Source organism: Chelonia mydas, chromosome 1 (assembly GCF_015237465.2).
Source record: "Chelonia mydas isolate rCheMyd1 chromosome 1, rCheMyd1.pri.v2, whole genome shotgun sequence".
NCBI classification, from domain to species: Eukaryota; Metazoa; Chordata; order Testudines; family Cheloniidae; genus Chelonia; species Chelonia mydas.
In genome coordinates this window covers 37,677,267-37,691,246 of record NC_057849.1, presented here as the reverse complement: position 1 = coordinate 37,691,246, position 13,980 = coordinate 37,677,267, and the positions used below count along the sequence as shown (strand labels likewise).

Below are 13,980 nucleotides of genomic sequence, written 5' to 3'. Positions count from 1 at the left end.
GAAAGCATACTGATGTGCAAGTGCTGGAGGTACCAGCTAGGGGCTGTGCTCCTCTTGACCTGCTGCTCACAAACAGGGAAGAATTGGTAGGGGAAGTAGAAGTAGGTGGCAACCTGGGCAGCAGTGAACATGAAATGGTCGAGTTCAGGATCCACACAAAAGGAAGAAAGAAGAGCAGCAGAATACAGACCCTGGACTTCAGAAAAGCAGACTGATTCCCTCATAGAACTGATGGGCAGGATCCCTTGGGAGTCAGGGGATCCTGCTAATATGAGGCTAATATGAGGGAGAAAGGAGTCCAGGAGAGCTGGCTGTATTTTAAAGAAGCCTTATTGGCTTTAAAGAATTTAAAGAAGCCTTAAAGGTTACAGGAACAAACCATCCCGATGTGCAGAAAGAATAGCAAATATGGCAGGAGACCAGCTTGGCTTAACAGAGAAATCTTTAGTGAGCTTAAACGCAAAAAAGAAACTTACAAGAAGTGGAAACTTGGGCAGATGACTAGGGAGAGGTATAAAAATATTGCTTGAACATGCAATGGTGTAATCAGGAAGGCCAAAGCACAACTGGAGTTGCAGCTAGCAAGGGATGTGAAGGGTAACAAGAAGAGTTTCCACAGGTATGTTAGCAACAAGAAGGTGATCAGGGAAAGTGTGGGACCCTTACTGAATGGGGGAGGCAACTTAGTGACATATGACGTGGAAAAAACTGAAGTACTCAATGCTTTTTTTGCCTTTGTCTTCACAGACAAGGTCAGCTCACAGACTACTGCACTGGGCAGCACAGTAGGGGGAGGAGGTGAGCAGCCTTCAGTGGTGATAGAAAAGGTTAAGGACTATTTTATGAAAGCTGGACAACGAGGGCAACGAAAATGATTAGGGGGTTGGGGCACATGACTTACGAGGAGAGGCTGAGGGAACTGGGCTTATTTAGTCTTCAGAAGAGAAGAGTAGGGGGGATTTGATAGCAGCCTTCAACTATCTGAAGGGAGGTTCCAAAGAGGATGGAGCTCGGCTGTTCTCAGTGGTGGGAGATGACAGAAGAAGCAATGGTCTCAAGTTGCAGAGGGGGAGGTCTAGGCTGGATATTAGGAAAAACTATTTCACTAGCACTGGTGAAGCACTGGAATGGGTTACCCCCGGAGGTGGTGAAATCTCCATCTTTAGAGGTTTTTAAGGCCCAGCTTGACAAAGCCCTGGCTGGAATGATTTAGTTGGAATTGGTCCTGCTTTGAGCAGGGTGTTGGACTAGATGACCTCCTGAGGTCTTTTCCAACCCTAATTTGCTGTGATTCTATGAAGAACTGATTGATAAAATATTTAATCATTGGATTCCAATAACAGAAGTACAAAAGCTTCACTCTCAAAGTTTATGAATTTGTCAGTAAACCAGCGGATAGTTTTATAACTTTCCAACCAACTCTTCCTATTGATTCATTATGCTGTGCTCTTGAAATATTATAGCTCCGCTTTCTTCAGAATCAAACCTTGTTGCACCTACAGCATGGATGAGAGATGAATCCTGCCATTCTTTGCAGCTACTCTAAATCTCCTACTCTTTGGAAAGCTTCTTAAGTGGTTTTTCACTGAGCTCAGATTACTGTTTATGGGGCTACAGTGGTTGATTTTCAAATTAAGCACCTAACCCCCACTGACTTTCAATGGGAGTTGAACACCAACATTTGGAACTTTTGAAAACTTATCCCATAGTGTTTTGTTCAAATATAAACGTTTCCCATATCCCAGCATTAGCGTATCATCATCAGCGGGGAAATTTATATATAGTTAACTTTCTGAAGATCAATACTGTTTAAACAATGCTTTTAAAATGAAGTTTTATGTCAGTATTTTATGATACAATTTGAATATTGTTCACTCCAGAATTACAATCAATTCTGTACACAATAGCTTATCATGAAGGTATGTTAATCACATGATGTTAAGGGGCTACTGTGTGCCAAGAGCTTGAGTGAAGAAATCCAAACTCTTCTTGATGGGGTGTTAAGTTCTTTTCACAAGCAACACTCAGCATTCTTAACTGCCACGCTCTCAACGCTTCTACTTCGTTCTATGACAAATGAATGGTCCAGAAACCGTTTGCAAATGCATGGTCTGCAATTTAAGGTTTTTAAATGCCGAAGAGGAATCTAAGTACAAACATTAAAGTTTTCAAACAGCAGAATGAAGCACAATATAAAGGTCTTACTTTAATAATTCATGTAAAATTTTGGATGACCCCAATGACATCTATGCAAAAATTAGCACTTTTCTCTTAGTGAAAATGTAACATTGCACATTGGCCTCATAGGCCTGGTCTACACAAGTCACCTTGCCCGGCTATTTGTGCATGTGTCTACATTCAAAATTTGTCTCTGGCTGACTTAAGCGCCCTGTTACAGTGATGCAGTAAAACCACCTCCCTAAGCGGTGTGAAGTCATTGTCGACGTATTGAGGCCAACGCACTGCATGTGTAGACTCCATGTGATCTGTGTTGACCCAACAGTCTTCCATCAGCTGTCCCACAATGCCCCATTGCCTGCCATTTTGGTCACAATTTTAAACTCCACTGCTCAGAGGTCACAGAGACCAGAAGCCACCAACATCTTTAAACCCCTTTGTGTGTTTTTGAAATGCTTTTTTCAGATTACATACCTTGGCAAGCACACCTAGCAGCTCACTCATGTTGTGTGCAACTGCCCAGCCAGCCATGCGACTCCAGGCATAAGATGTGCTCCTGCCTGGAGTAGACAGGAGATATTGAATCTCCTGGGCCTGTGGGGAGAGGGGGCTATGCAAGCACAGCTATGGACCAGCCATAGAAATGTGGACATCTACAAGCAGATTGCACAGGGGATGCAGGCAAAGGGGTATGACAGAGATCAGCAGCAGTGCCATGTGAAAGCGCAGGAACTTCGCCAGGGAGGCCAACAATAGATCTGGGGCTGCCCTGCAGACCTCCTGCTTTTATAATGAGTTGCATGCCATACTTGGCAGCGATTCCACCAGCACCCCCCAGACCACTGTGGATACCTCAGAGGAGACAAAGACAGAGACCCTTGCCATGAACAGCAAGGAGGAGGAAGGAGTAGACAGGGTGGGGGACTCCAGCCTGGTTGTGAGTCAGAACCTGTCAAACTCCACCACAGTCTAGCCAGTCTCACCAGATGAGTGCAGATGAGCCTGACAAAGGGGAAGGTAACTCTGATTAGTGTGTGCGTATATTTCTCTTTACAATGTTTAAAGAGGACACCCAGCCCGTCCTCAAGTTAACAAGACACAGTTATCGACTTTTCATTGTTTTACTCATACAAGAAGAGGCAGAGATACAAAGGCAAAATTGGCATGTGCTTTTCATTCCCCTGTTTGGTTAGGCGGCGGAGGGAGGGGCACAGCATTTGGAGCCCTTTGTTTATGCGCATTGTTTATGTCCCTTGTATCCTTCCTGACAAATTGCAGTGAAACTTTCATGGAGATACTCTGCAATCCTCTCACAAAGGTTTGTATGGAAGGCTGTCTTATTTCTTCCTGCGCACTAGGGCACTTTCCCATGCCACTCTGAATGAGTTCAGCTGGTGCTATTGCAGTAAACAGGCTAGCAACATATGGACCCAGGCAGCCTGGGGATGTCAGCAGCAGCTGTGTTCTCCGTGCCTTTGTAACCAACAGGAATGAGATATCTAAAACCACCACAGTGGAAAATAGTGCCAATATTTAGTGCCATTGCCCTATATTCGTACCCATGGAATACAGACCAAAATTATACTGCTTCATGCAACAGAACAGTCTTCTGTTCCTAGCCCCAGTGGGCCATACTCAGCATGGCTGAGGCTGGAAAGCAGTGCTGTGCCAAGGTGCTCCAAAGCAGCAGTGTCAATAAGCATATCTTATTAAAAGTGTTTATGAGAATAAGGGAAGGGAGTTTGAAATTTATCTTTCCCTCTCCGTTGTTACTGTAAATCCAGTGGCACATCTGTCTGTTTTTATCAGCAGCTTCTGACGTGGCAGCCTTGAGATGTTGCCTCCATACTGTCAAAATGCCTGACGTTGTTAAAGGGGAGTAAAAAGTGGACTTACTCAGCCAGATCCTGCAAGCCTGCGCTGCATCCGACTGTGAACAAAGGGCATGGAGAGCCAATATGACTGACAGCAGAGAGAAGGAAAGAGGACAAGAAAAAGATCCAAGAGTAAGAGTCCCAGCAGGACAAGAAGGAGATCTACCAGACATAATGGGCCTTCCCAGACCACAAACTCAAATGCTGCAGACCCTGCATGATCTAGAGGTCCCAAAATCTCAAATCCTCCACCCTTTGCAGTCCTTGCAGAATTCCATGGTCACTGCTCCCTACATCCCAAAACACACCATGTGGCATCATGGGCTGCATCCTTACCCCTGCAAACGCCATGCTGGGGGACAGCAAGGGAAACAGCTTCACATACAGTGACCTGTGAGGACCACAGTTGCTGTACGTGTAGCCACAACAGATTGCATTTGTGCAAATGGACAGAAATGTTTACTCCGTTTTCAATTTTAAAGTTCCACTCAGAGGCGCCGACTCCGTGGGTGCCCTGGGACTGGAGCACCCACAGGGAAAAATTGGTGGGTGCTCTGCACCTACCGCCAGCTCCCTGACCCTCACCCCAGTTCATCTCCGCCTCCTCCCCGAGCGCACTGCCATGTCCTGCTTCTCCCCTCTCCCCCCCAGCGCTTGTGCCGTGAAACAGCTGTTTCACGCGGCAAGCGCTGGGAGGGAGGGGGCGGGGGGGAACGCGGAGCACTCGGGGAAGAGGTGGGGCCAGGGCGAGGATTTGGGGAGGGGTCCAATAGGGGCGGGGCCAGTGGGGCGTGAGCACCCACCAGCACCAAGGCAAGTTGGCGCCTGTGCTTCCACTCTCTTAATTTAAGCAAAAATAATCATAATATGTTGAATTTTATTTTGCGCATTGTTTTTCCCCACTCAAAGTTCTATTTTTGAAGAATCAAATGATCTTTATTCGTTCAAAACAAATATTGCAGAATGCATAGCTGAAGTGAAAGCACACAGTACTTGTAGACATACAGCAACCATCGTTTAATTCACAGGTTCAGGAAAATACCCAGTCATTTGTATACTGCTTGCTGTTCGTTTTTACACTCCAACAGAGAACACTCTTGTGGCTGACCGTTAAAGTGCTCCTTCAAAGTCTCCCTCACCTGCATAGCTCCAAATTGTCTCTTGTAATAGCCCTTGTTTCTGGCTGTTCAAATTCAGCAGAAAGCTGCTCCACTTCTGCCCTCCATCCTGGCACCAGCTTTTTCTCTTTTGACTCAAAGATATTATGTAGCTATAACCATTGGGATATTTTGCTCACCAAGATCCAGTCTGGTGAGCACACACCACCAGTGTCCCTTTCAATCTAACAAAAGCACATTACAGGGCTTTGGCAACCTTTAATCATATAATATCAGGAGTGGAAGAGACCTCAGGAGGTCATCTAGTCCAACACCCTGCTCAAAGCAGGACCAAACTCCAATTAAATCAGCCCAGCCAGGGATTTGTCAAGCTGGGCCCTAAAAATCTCTAAGGATGGAGATTCTACCACCTTCCTAGGTAACCCATTCCAGTGCTTCACCACCCTTCTATTGAAATAGTTTTTCCTAATATCCAACCTAGACCTCCCCCACTGCAACTTGAGACCATTGCTTCTTGTTCTGTCATCTGCCACCATTGAAAACAGCCTAGCTCCATCTCTTTGGAACCCTCCAGCGTATCTACCTAGCTTAGTGTCATCTGCAAACTTGCTGAGGGTGCAATCCATCCCATCATCCAGATCGTTAATGAAGATGTTGAACAAAACTGGCCCTAGGACTGACCCCTGGGGCACTCCACTTGATACCGGCTGCCAACTAGACATTGAGTTGTTGATCACTACCCGTTGAGCCCGATGATCTAGCCAGCTTTCTATCCACCTTATAGTCTATTCATCCAATCCATACTACTTTAACTTGCTGACAAGAATATTGTGGGAGACCGTATTAAAAGCTTGCTAAAGTCAAGGAATATCATGTCCACTGGTTTCCCCATATTCACAGAGCCAGTTATCTCATCATAGAAGGTAATCAGATTGGTCAGGCATGACTTGTCCTTGGTGAATTCATGTTGACTGTTTCTGACCACCTTCCTCTCCTCCATGTGCTTCAAAATGGATTGCTTGAGGACCTACTCCATGATATTTCTAGGGACTGTGGTGAGGCTGACCCGTCTGTAGTTCCCTGGATTCTCCTTCTTCCCCTTTTTAAAGATGGGCACTATATTTGCCTTTTTCCGATCATCCAGGACCTCCCCCGATCGCTACAAGTTTTCGAAGATAGTGGCCAATGGCCATCTACCGCCCCATCTCAGTTCAGGAGCCTCACTGCAGAAAATCCATCCACTGTAACCTGCACATTGCTGAGAGTCACAGACCTGCATAGCAGGAGATGATTAAGGGCCCTATACACTTGCATGACAACAAACCGCACTATGCATTTTCCAGCTCCAAACTGATTTCCCACAGACTGAGAGCAATCCAGCGATGCAAGCTTCCAATGCTGCTCTCATTCTGCTGTTCCTGCACTGGGGCAAGCTCGGCACACAGATCCAGGAACATGGCCATTCGCATCTGAAAGTTTTGTAGCCACTGCTTGTCACCCCAACCCTGCATTACGATACAAGCACTGACCAGTAGAATTGCTTCTCGAGTCCAGATCAAGTCATTTCTCTCCCAGAACACATTGCGAAAATTTCCCAAAAGGCATTGTGCCACATGATGGTGCATGACACACTGAGATACATATCCCTGATGCACTGCACTTTGCATCAAAACAAGCACTCCGACACAGCATAAGAACGGCCATACTGGGTCAGACAATCTAGCCCAGTATCCTGTCTTCCAACAGTGATCAATGTCAGGTGCCTCAGAGGGAATGAACAGAACAGGTAAATCAAGTGATCCATCCCCTGTGGCCCATTCCCAGCTTCTGGCAAACAGAGGCCAGGGACACCATCCTTGCCCACCCTGGCTAATAGCTATTGATGGACCTATCCTCCATGAACTTATCTAGTTCTTTTTTGAAGCACAAGCAGCCACATATGCATGTGCCTGAGCGATATACAAACTTAACTTGCCCCAATCAAAGTTTGTAGTGTAGATGTGGCCAAAGTATTCTGAACACACTTCAGAAGTGCTATGGATTGGTCTCTCTCTCTAAGGGGCTCGGCATTTGTTAAAGTGTGTGTGCCAGGTAACCTCCCTCACTTTTTTAAAAACCTCTCCTTAAAATTAATTTCCTACACTAACCCCTGCCAGTAAAAATGCTGTCACTGGATTGCTGTCATCGGCCTTTTACTTCTAAAAATCATCAAAAGTTAGAATCAATTTCTGGCATCTTCCAGTGCTTTGTATTGCCAATCTATTTAGACTATAAATATCTTTACAGAACACTGAAGTAGGCAGTTCTTTTTTTTCCCTATGTCTTATGCAGTGATGAGAACAATTCCAGAATTTAATAATTATGTTAAATTTACTTTTCAATATATTGCACAACATTTAAATATTTTCTCACGGAGTCACTCAAACATTTAACAGCATTTGTTTCTATCTCAATGATTGGTGAAGGACTTGACTTACCCTATGTTTTTCTTTAATTTTCTTCCTGTATGCTTCTTTGTCAAATTTGTCCTCTTCCTGTAATCTTTCCTTTGCTTTATCTAGGTTGATGCCACCAGAATCATCTTCCTTCTCTTCACTGTCCACACTGGATTTTTGTGCTGGTGGCCACTCCTGAACTAACTGGATTATATAAGACAATAAAAATGTTTAGAGCCATTTTCCTGCATCCAATGCTAAAATGTATTTCATTACTAATCAAATAAGTAGCCATATACTAATTATTTTTGCTAGACTAAACAAAAAAGCTGTTTGCAGAGGATTATATATTAAGAACATAAGAATTGTCATACTGGGTGAGACCAATTGTCCATGGGGCCCAGTATTCTGTCTTTCAACAGCAACCAATGCCAGATGTGTCAGAGGGAATGAACACATCAGGGCAATTATTGAGTGATCCTTCCTGTTGTTGACTCCCACCTTCCGGTAGCCAGAGGTTTAGGGACACCCAGAGCATGTGGTTGCATCCCTGACCATCTTGGTTAATAGCCATTGATGAACTATCCTCTGTGAACTTACCTACATCTTTTTTTAATCCAGTTATACCTTTGATCTTCACAACATCCCCTGGCAACGAGTTCCACAGGTTGACTGTACACTGTCTGAAGTATGTACTTCCTTATGTTTGTTTTAAACCTGTTACCTATTAATTTCATTGGGAAACCCCTGGGTCTTGTGTTATGTGATGGGGTAAACAACACTATACTTATACACGACAAACAAAAATAGGCATTTTAACGTTTTATAGGGTTTACATTAATTAAAAATGAATAGCTCTTCAAAATAAACTGTCCATTAAACCATGCTTTTAATGCTTTCCTTTGAAATCTGTTTGGATATCTGCTTTTTACTCTCTGCCTAATAAGACAAATATGCTATAGACATTTTTAGTCATTTTGTTAGAAAAAAATTGTTTTCAAGAAAATAGCTTAGATTGCTAATATGATTAAATGGAAATTACATTTACATCAATTTTAAGAAACAGTATTTTTCACATTTCCCAGGCTTCTCTTCATAAGGACCTCACACCCTTTGCTCTGCAAGCAATCTCAATTCCCTGAACAGTCCACATGTACATGTACTATACTGACCTTCAAATATACTATTGCGTTTGAATATACAGGAATAGCTTGAATGTAGTTCCCATCTTTGGAAAAATTTATGTGGGATCTGAAAGCTAAGTCTGACTCTCCGCATGCAACGTCTTCTGTTGATCTCCCTCTGTGAAAGATGCAGGGAGGCCAAACCCAGCAGTGTCTCCTCATTGTGAGAAACAAGATGTTTGGGTTCTTTGGTTACAGCAGATCTCCCACCATTTCCTTCACTTTAATGTGAAACCGTGAGATGCTCAAATATTAATTGGGACAAAGGAAGGAGACAGGCCAGGTGAAATAAAAACCTGTTACCTACCTTTTGTAACTGTTGTTCTTCAAGATGTGTTGCTCATATCCATTCCGTTCTAGGTGTGTGCGTGCCCACGTGCACAGTTGTTGGAGATTTTTGCATTAGCGGTATCCATAGGGTCAGTTGTGGTACCCTCTGGAATGCCATGTTCATGCGTTGGTATATTAGGCGCCGTCAGTTCCTTCTTGGGAGCAACTCCGACAGAGAGGCAGGAGGATGGGTAATGGAACAGATAGGAGCAACACATCTCAAAGAACAACAGTTATGCAAGGTAGGCAACCGTTTTTCTTCTTCGAGTGCTTGCTCATATCAATTCCATTCTAGGTGACTCACAAGAAGCATTCCTGGAGGTGGGCTCGGAGTTCAAGGTCGTGTGAGTTGCAACACTGCTCTACCGAAGGCAGCGTCGTCTTGGGCTTGCTGGGTAAGCACACAGAGAGACGTGAACGTGTGAACGGACGACCAGGGAGCGGCCCTGAAGATATCTTCAATTGGCACTTGAGCCAGGAAGGCCGCCGAGGAGACTTGCACCCAAGTCAAATGAGCGGTTACAATCGCCAGAGGCACTTTCGCCTGATCATAGCAAAAGAGATGCAGGTGGTGATCCAGGATGAAATTCTCTGAGTGGACACCAGAGAGCCTTTCATCCTGTCTGCCACCGTGATGAGCAGCTGCGTTGACTTATGGAACAGCTTGGTCCTTTCAATGTAAAAGGCTAGCACTGTCCTGATGTCCAGAGAGTGTCATCTACTCTCCTCCTCAGACTTATGAGGCTTCGGGAAGAAGACAGGCAAGAATATGTCCTGGCTCGTGTGAAATTGCGAAACCACCTCGAGCAGGAAAGCTGGGTGCAGTCGCAGCTGGACCTTGGCCTTGAAAAACACTGTATAGGGTAGCTCCAAGGTAAGTGCCCTAATCTCAGAGACCCTATGGGCAGATGTTATTGCCACCAGGAATACCACCTTCCCGGAGAGTAGAAGGCGGCAACAGGAAGCCAATGGCTCAAATGGGGCCCCATGAGCTGTGCCAGCACTAGATTCAGGTCCCAAGGAGGGACGGGGTCCTGGACATGAGGATAGAGTCGCTCCAGACCCTTCAAGAACCAGACCATCATGTCGTGAACAAAGACCAACTTGCCCTGGACTGGAGGATGAAAGGCTGATATAGCGGCCAAACGGACCTTAACTGATGAAAGGGACGAGCCCTGGAACTTAAGATATAGAAGGTAGTCAAGAGTTGACTGCAGTGAGGCCTGTTTAGGCCTAATACCCTGATCCGATGCCCAGCACGTGAACCATTTCCATTTGGCCAGGCAGGTTTCCCTGATAGAGGGCTTCCTGCTGCCCAACCGGACCTGCTGGACACAGACCGAGCACTCCTGCTCTTCCGCATTTAAGCATGCAGCAGCCAAACCGTCAGGTGCAGTGCCACCAGATTCAGGTGCAGAAGACTGCTGTGGTTCTGGGATAGCAGATCTGGCCAGAGAGGGAGCTGCAGCGGGGCTGCCACCTAGAAGTCCAGCAGCGTGCCAAACCAGTGCTGGCAAGACCAAGCCGGGGCTATTAGGATTACCTTCACTTTGTCCTATTTCATCTTCTTGAGGGACTCTGGATTATCGTCACCAGTAGGAAAGCATACATCAGAGCCCCCAGCCATGTGAATGAGATGGTGTCTGACAGGGAGCCTCTGTCAAACCACCAAAACGTGTGGCATTTCCTATTCTGATGAGTCGCAAACAAATACAACCTGGGGACTTCCCCACCTTTGGGGGATCACACTGATCGCCTCGGGATGGAGTGACCATTCGTGGCACGACGAGAAGGTTCTGCTGAGGCGATCTACCAATACATTCCTGGTCCCCAGGAGGTGCCCGGCCATGAGATGAATGGCATGCTGCACACAGAAGTCCCAGAGCCAGACAGCTTCTTGGCAAAGGGCCAACAACTTGGCTCCGCCTTACTTGTTGATATAAAATATCGCAGCAGTGTTGTCCATCAGGACTTGTACCACCTTGTCCTTCAAGCGGGACTGGAAAGCCTAGCCAGCCAAATGAACCACTCTGAGCTCCCTGATATTTATGTGGAGGGAGCAACCATCCCACAACCAGCAGCCTTGTGTGCTGAGCTTGCCCAAGTGCGCTCCCCAGCCCAGGTCCGAGGCACCAGAAACCAGGGACAGCGATGGCAATGGAGCCATGAAGGGAACCCCCTCAACACCGATTCAGGGTCCAACCACCATTTAAGTGATACCCGGATGTGGTCCGGCACTCTGACTACCAGGTTTAGCTCGTGTCTGTTGGGCGTGTAGACCAATGTTAGCCATGCTTGCAGCAGCTGGAGATGGAGCTGAGCATGACGGATCACGTAAGTACAAGCTGCATTGTGGCCTAACAACCTCAGGCAGGTGTGGGCAGTGGTAAGCGGGTGGTCCCTTATATGGGAGATCAAGCCCAACATGGCCTGGAAACGGGCCTCCAGAAGGAAGGCTCTGAATGGCATGGAGTCAAGAACCGCCCCATGAACTCTATCCGTTGCACAGGTATGAGGGACGATTTCTTTTTGTTTACTAATAGACCAAGGTCACGACAGGTAGAACACACCAGATCGACACTCCTCTGCACGTGATCCCACAATCTGCCCTTGATGAGCCAATCATTGACATAAGGATAGACCTGGACCCCTTGATGTCTCAGGTAAGTGGCTACCAGAGCCATGCATTTTGTGACTACCCACAGGGCCGATGAGAGACCAAAGCGCATCACTGTGAATTGGAAATGACGCTGTCCCACCATAAAACAGAGAAACCATCTGTGTCCTTGGAAGATGGAAATGTGAAAATAAGTATCTTTCAATTCGACAGCAGCATACCAGTCTCCCGGATCCAAGGAGGGAATGATGGAGGCCAAGGAGACCATGCGGAACTTCAACTTTTTGAGATATTTGTTGAGTTGCCACAGGTACAGAATGGGTCTTAGGCCCCCTTTTGTTTTCACCATTAGAAAATAGTGGGAGTAGAACCCTTTGCCCCTCATTTCCCAAGGGAACTCCTCCACTGCCCCCAACTGAAGGAGCTTGTTGACCTCCTGAACTACGAGTTGCTCGTGAGAAGGGTCCATGAAGAGGGACAGGGAAGGGGGGGCATGGCCGAGAATTGCTGGGTGTAGCCCAGAGATACAATTTCTAGCACCCAACAGTCCAAGGTGACTAGGCCGAATGGTAGGGACGAAGACAGCTGAGGAATGAATGAGGTGAATCCAAGGGAGTTGACTGGGGCATCACTATCAAGCGCACCCTCAAAACGAGCACTTCTGGCCCCCATGATCTTTTGCGAAGCCAGGTTGCGCAGGTCAGCAGGAGGAGGAAGGGCAGCGAGAACAAAAACTCATGTCCCTATCCCATCTCCTTGCAGACCCCTGTCGAGGTTGCCAAGGCCTTGGCTGCGGGGCGGCCAGAACTGCTTCCTCACACTGAGGCGTATGCAGACCCAGCAAGCGGAGGGTGGCCTGAATGTCCTTTAGTTCATGCAGCCTTGCATCTGTCTGCTCTGCAAAGAGTCTAACGCCATCAAACCAGAGGTCCTGGATTGAGGACTGCATCTCCTGGGACAAGCATGCGGTCTGACACCAAGAACTGTGCCTCATGACCACTGCTGAAGCGATCACCCAGGCCACCGAATCAGCTGCGTCCCACACCATTTGGAGGGAGTAGCGTGCTGCTGTGGTACGCTCCTCAACAAGGGACCCTTGTTGGGTGGGTGTACAAGTATTTGAACCCCTTGGCTAGGATGAAATACTTCTTTTCAGCCCCCTTGGAGGTGGGTGGGATTGAGGATAGGGTTTGCCAGAGGGCTTTGGCAACCTTTAATCATATAATATCAGGTTTGGAAGAGACCTCAGGAGGTCATCTAGTCCAACCCCAACTAAATTATCCCAGCCAGGGCTTTGTCAAGCCTGACCTTAAAAACCTCTAAGGATGGAGATTCCACCAACTCCCTAGGTAACCCATTCCAGTGTTTCACCACCCTCCTAGTGAAATAGTTTTTCCTAATATCCAACCTACACCTCCCCCCACTGCAATTTGAGACCATTCCTTCTTGTTCTGTCGTCTGCCACCACTGAGAACAGCCTAGTTCCAACCTCTTTGGAAGCCACCTTCAGATAGTTGAACGCTGCTATCAAATCCCCGCCTCCCCCCACTCTTCTCTTCTTCAGATTAAATAAGTCCAGTTCCCTCAGCCTCTCCTCTTAAGTCATGTGCCCCAGCCTCCTAATAATTTTCATTGCCCTCTGCTGGACTCTCTCCAATTTGTCCACATCCCTTCTGTAGTGAGGGGCCCAAAACTGGAAGCAATATTCCAGATGTGGCCTCACCAGTGCTGAATAGAGGGGAATAATCACTTCCTTCAATCTACTGGAAATACTCCTACTAATGCAACCCAATATGCCGTTAGCCTTCTTGGCAAAAAGGGCACACTGCTGACTCATATCCAGCTTCTCGTCCACTGTAATCCCCAGGTCCTTTTCTGCAGAACTGCCGTTAGCCAGTCAGTCCCCAGCCTGTAGCAGTGCATGGGATTCTTCCTTCCTAAGTGCAGGACTCTGCACTTGTCCTTGTTGAACCTCATCAGATTTCTTTTGGCCCAATCCTCCAATTTGTCTAGGTCACTCTGGACCCTAACTCTACCCTCCAGCATATCTACCTTTCCCCCCAGCTTAGTGTCAGCCGCAGACTTGCTGAGGGTGCAATACATCCCATCATCTAGATCATTAATGATAATCTTTAGGACCCCATTGTGCACCGGAAGCGCAACACATCCGGGGGTTGATGCGGAGAGGACATTAAAGAAGTTATCCGATTGCCCTATCATCTCTTCCACCTCTAGGCCTAAGTT

General features: G+C 46.7%; 1 protein-coding gene across 1 annotated transcript in view; it reads right to left on the bottom strand.

The window, feature by feature from the left end:
- The window catches only part of DDX10 (DEAD-box helicase 10), a 321,863-nt gene that overhangs the window by 106,340 nt on the left and 201,543 nt on the right, over positions 1 to 13,980 (bottom strand). Inside the window, exon 15 of the mRNA XM_037890408.2 lies at positions 7,648 to 7,809. Within this exon, the coding sequence (XP_037746336.1) occupies positions 7,648 to 7,809 (162 nt within the window). The remainder of the gene's footprint in view (positions 1 to 7,647; positions 7,810 to 13,980) is intronic.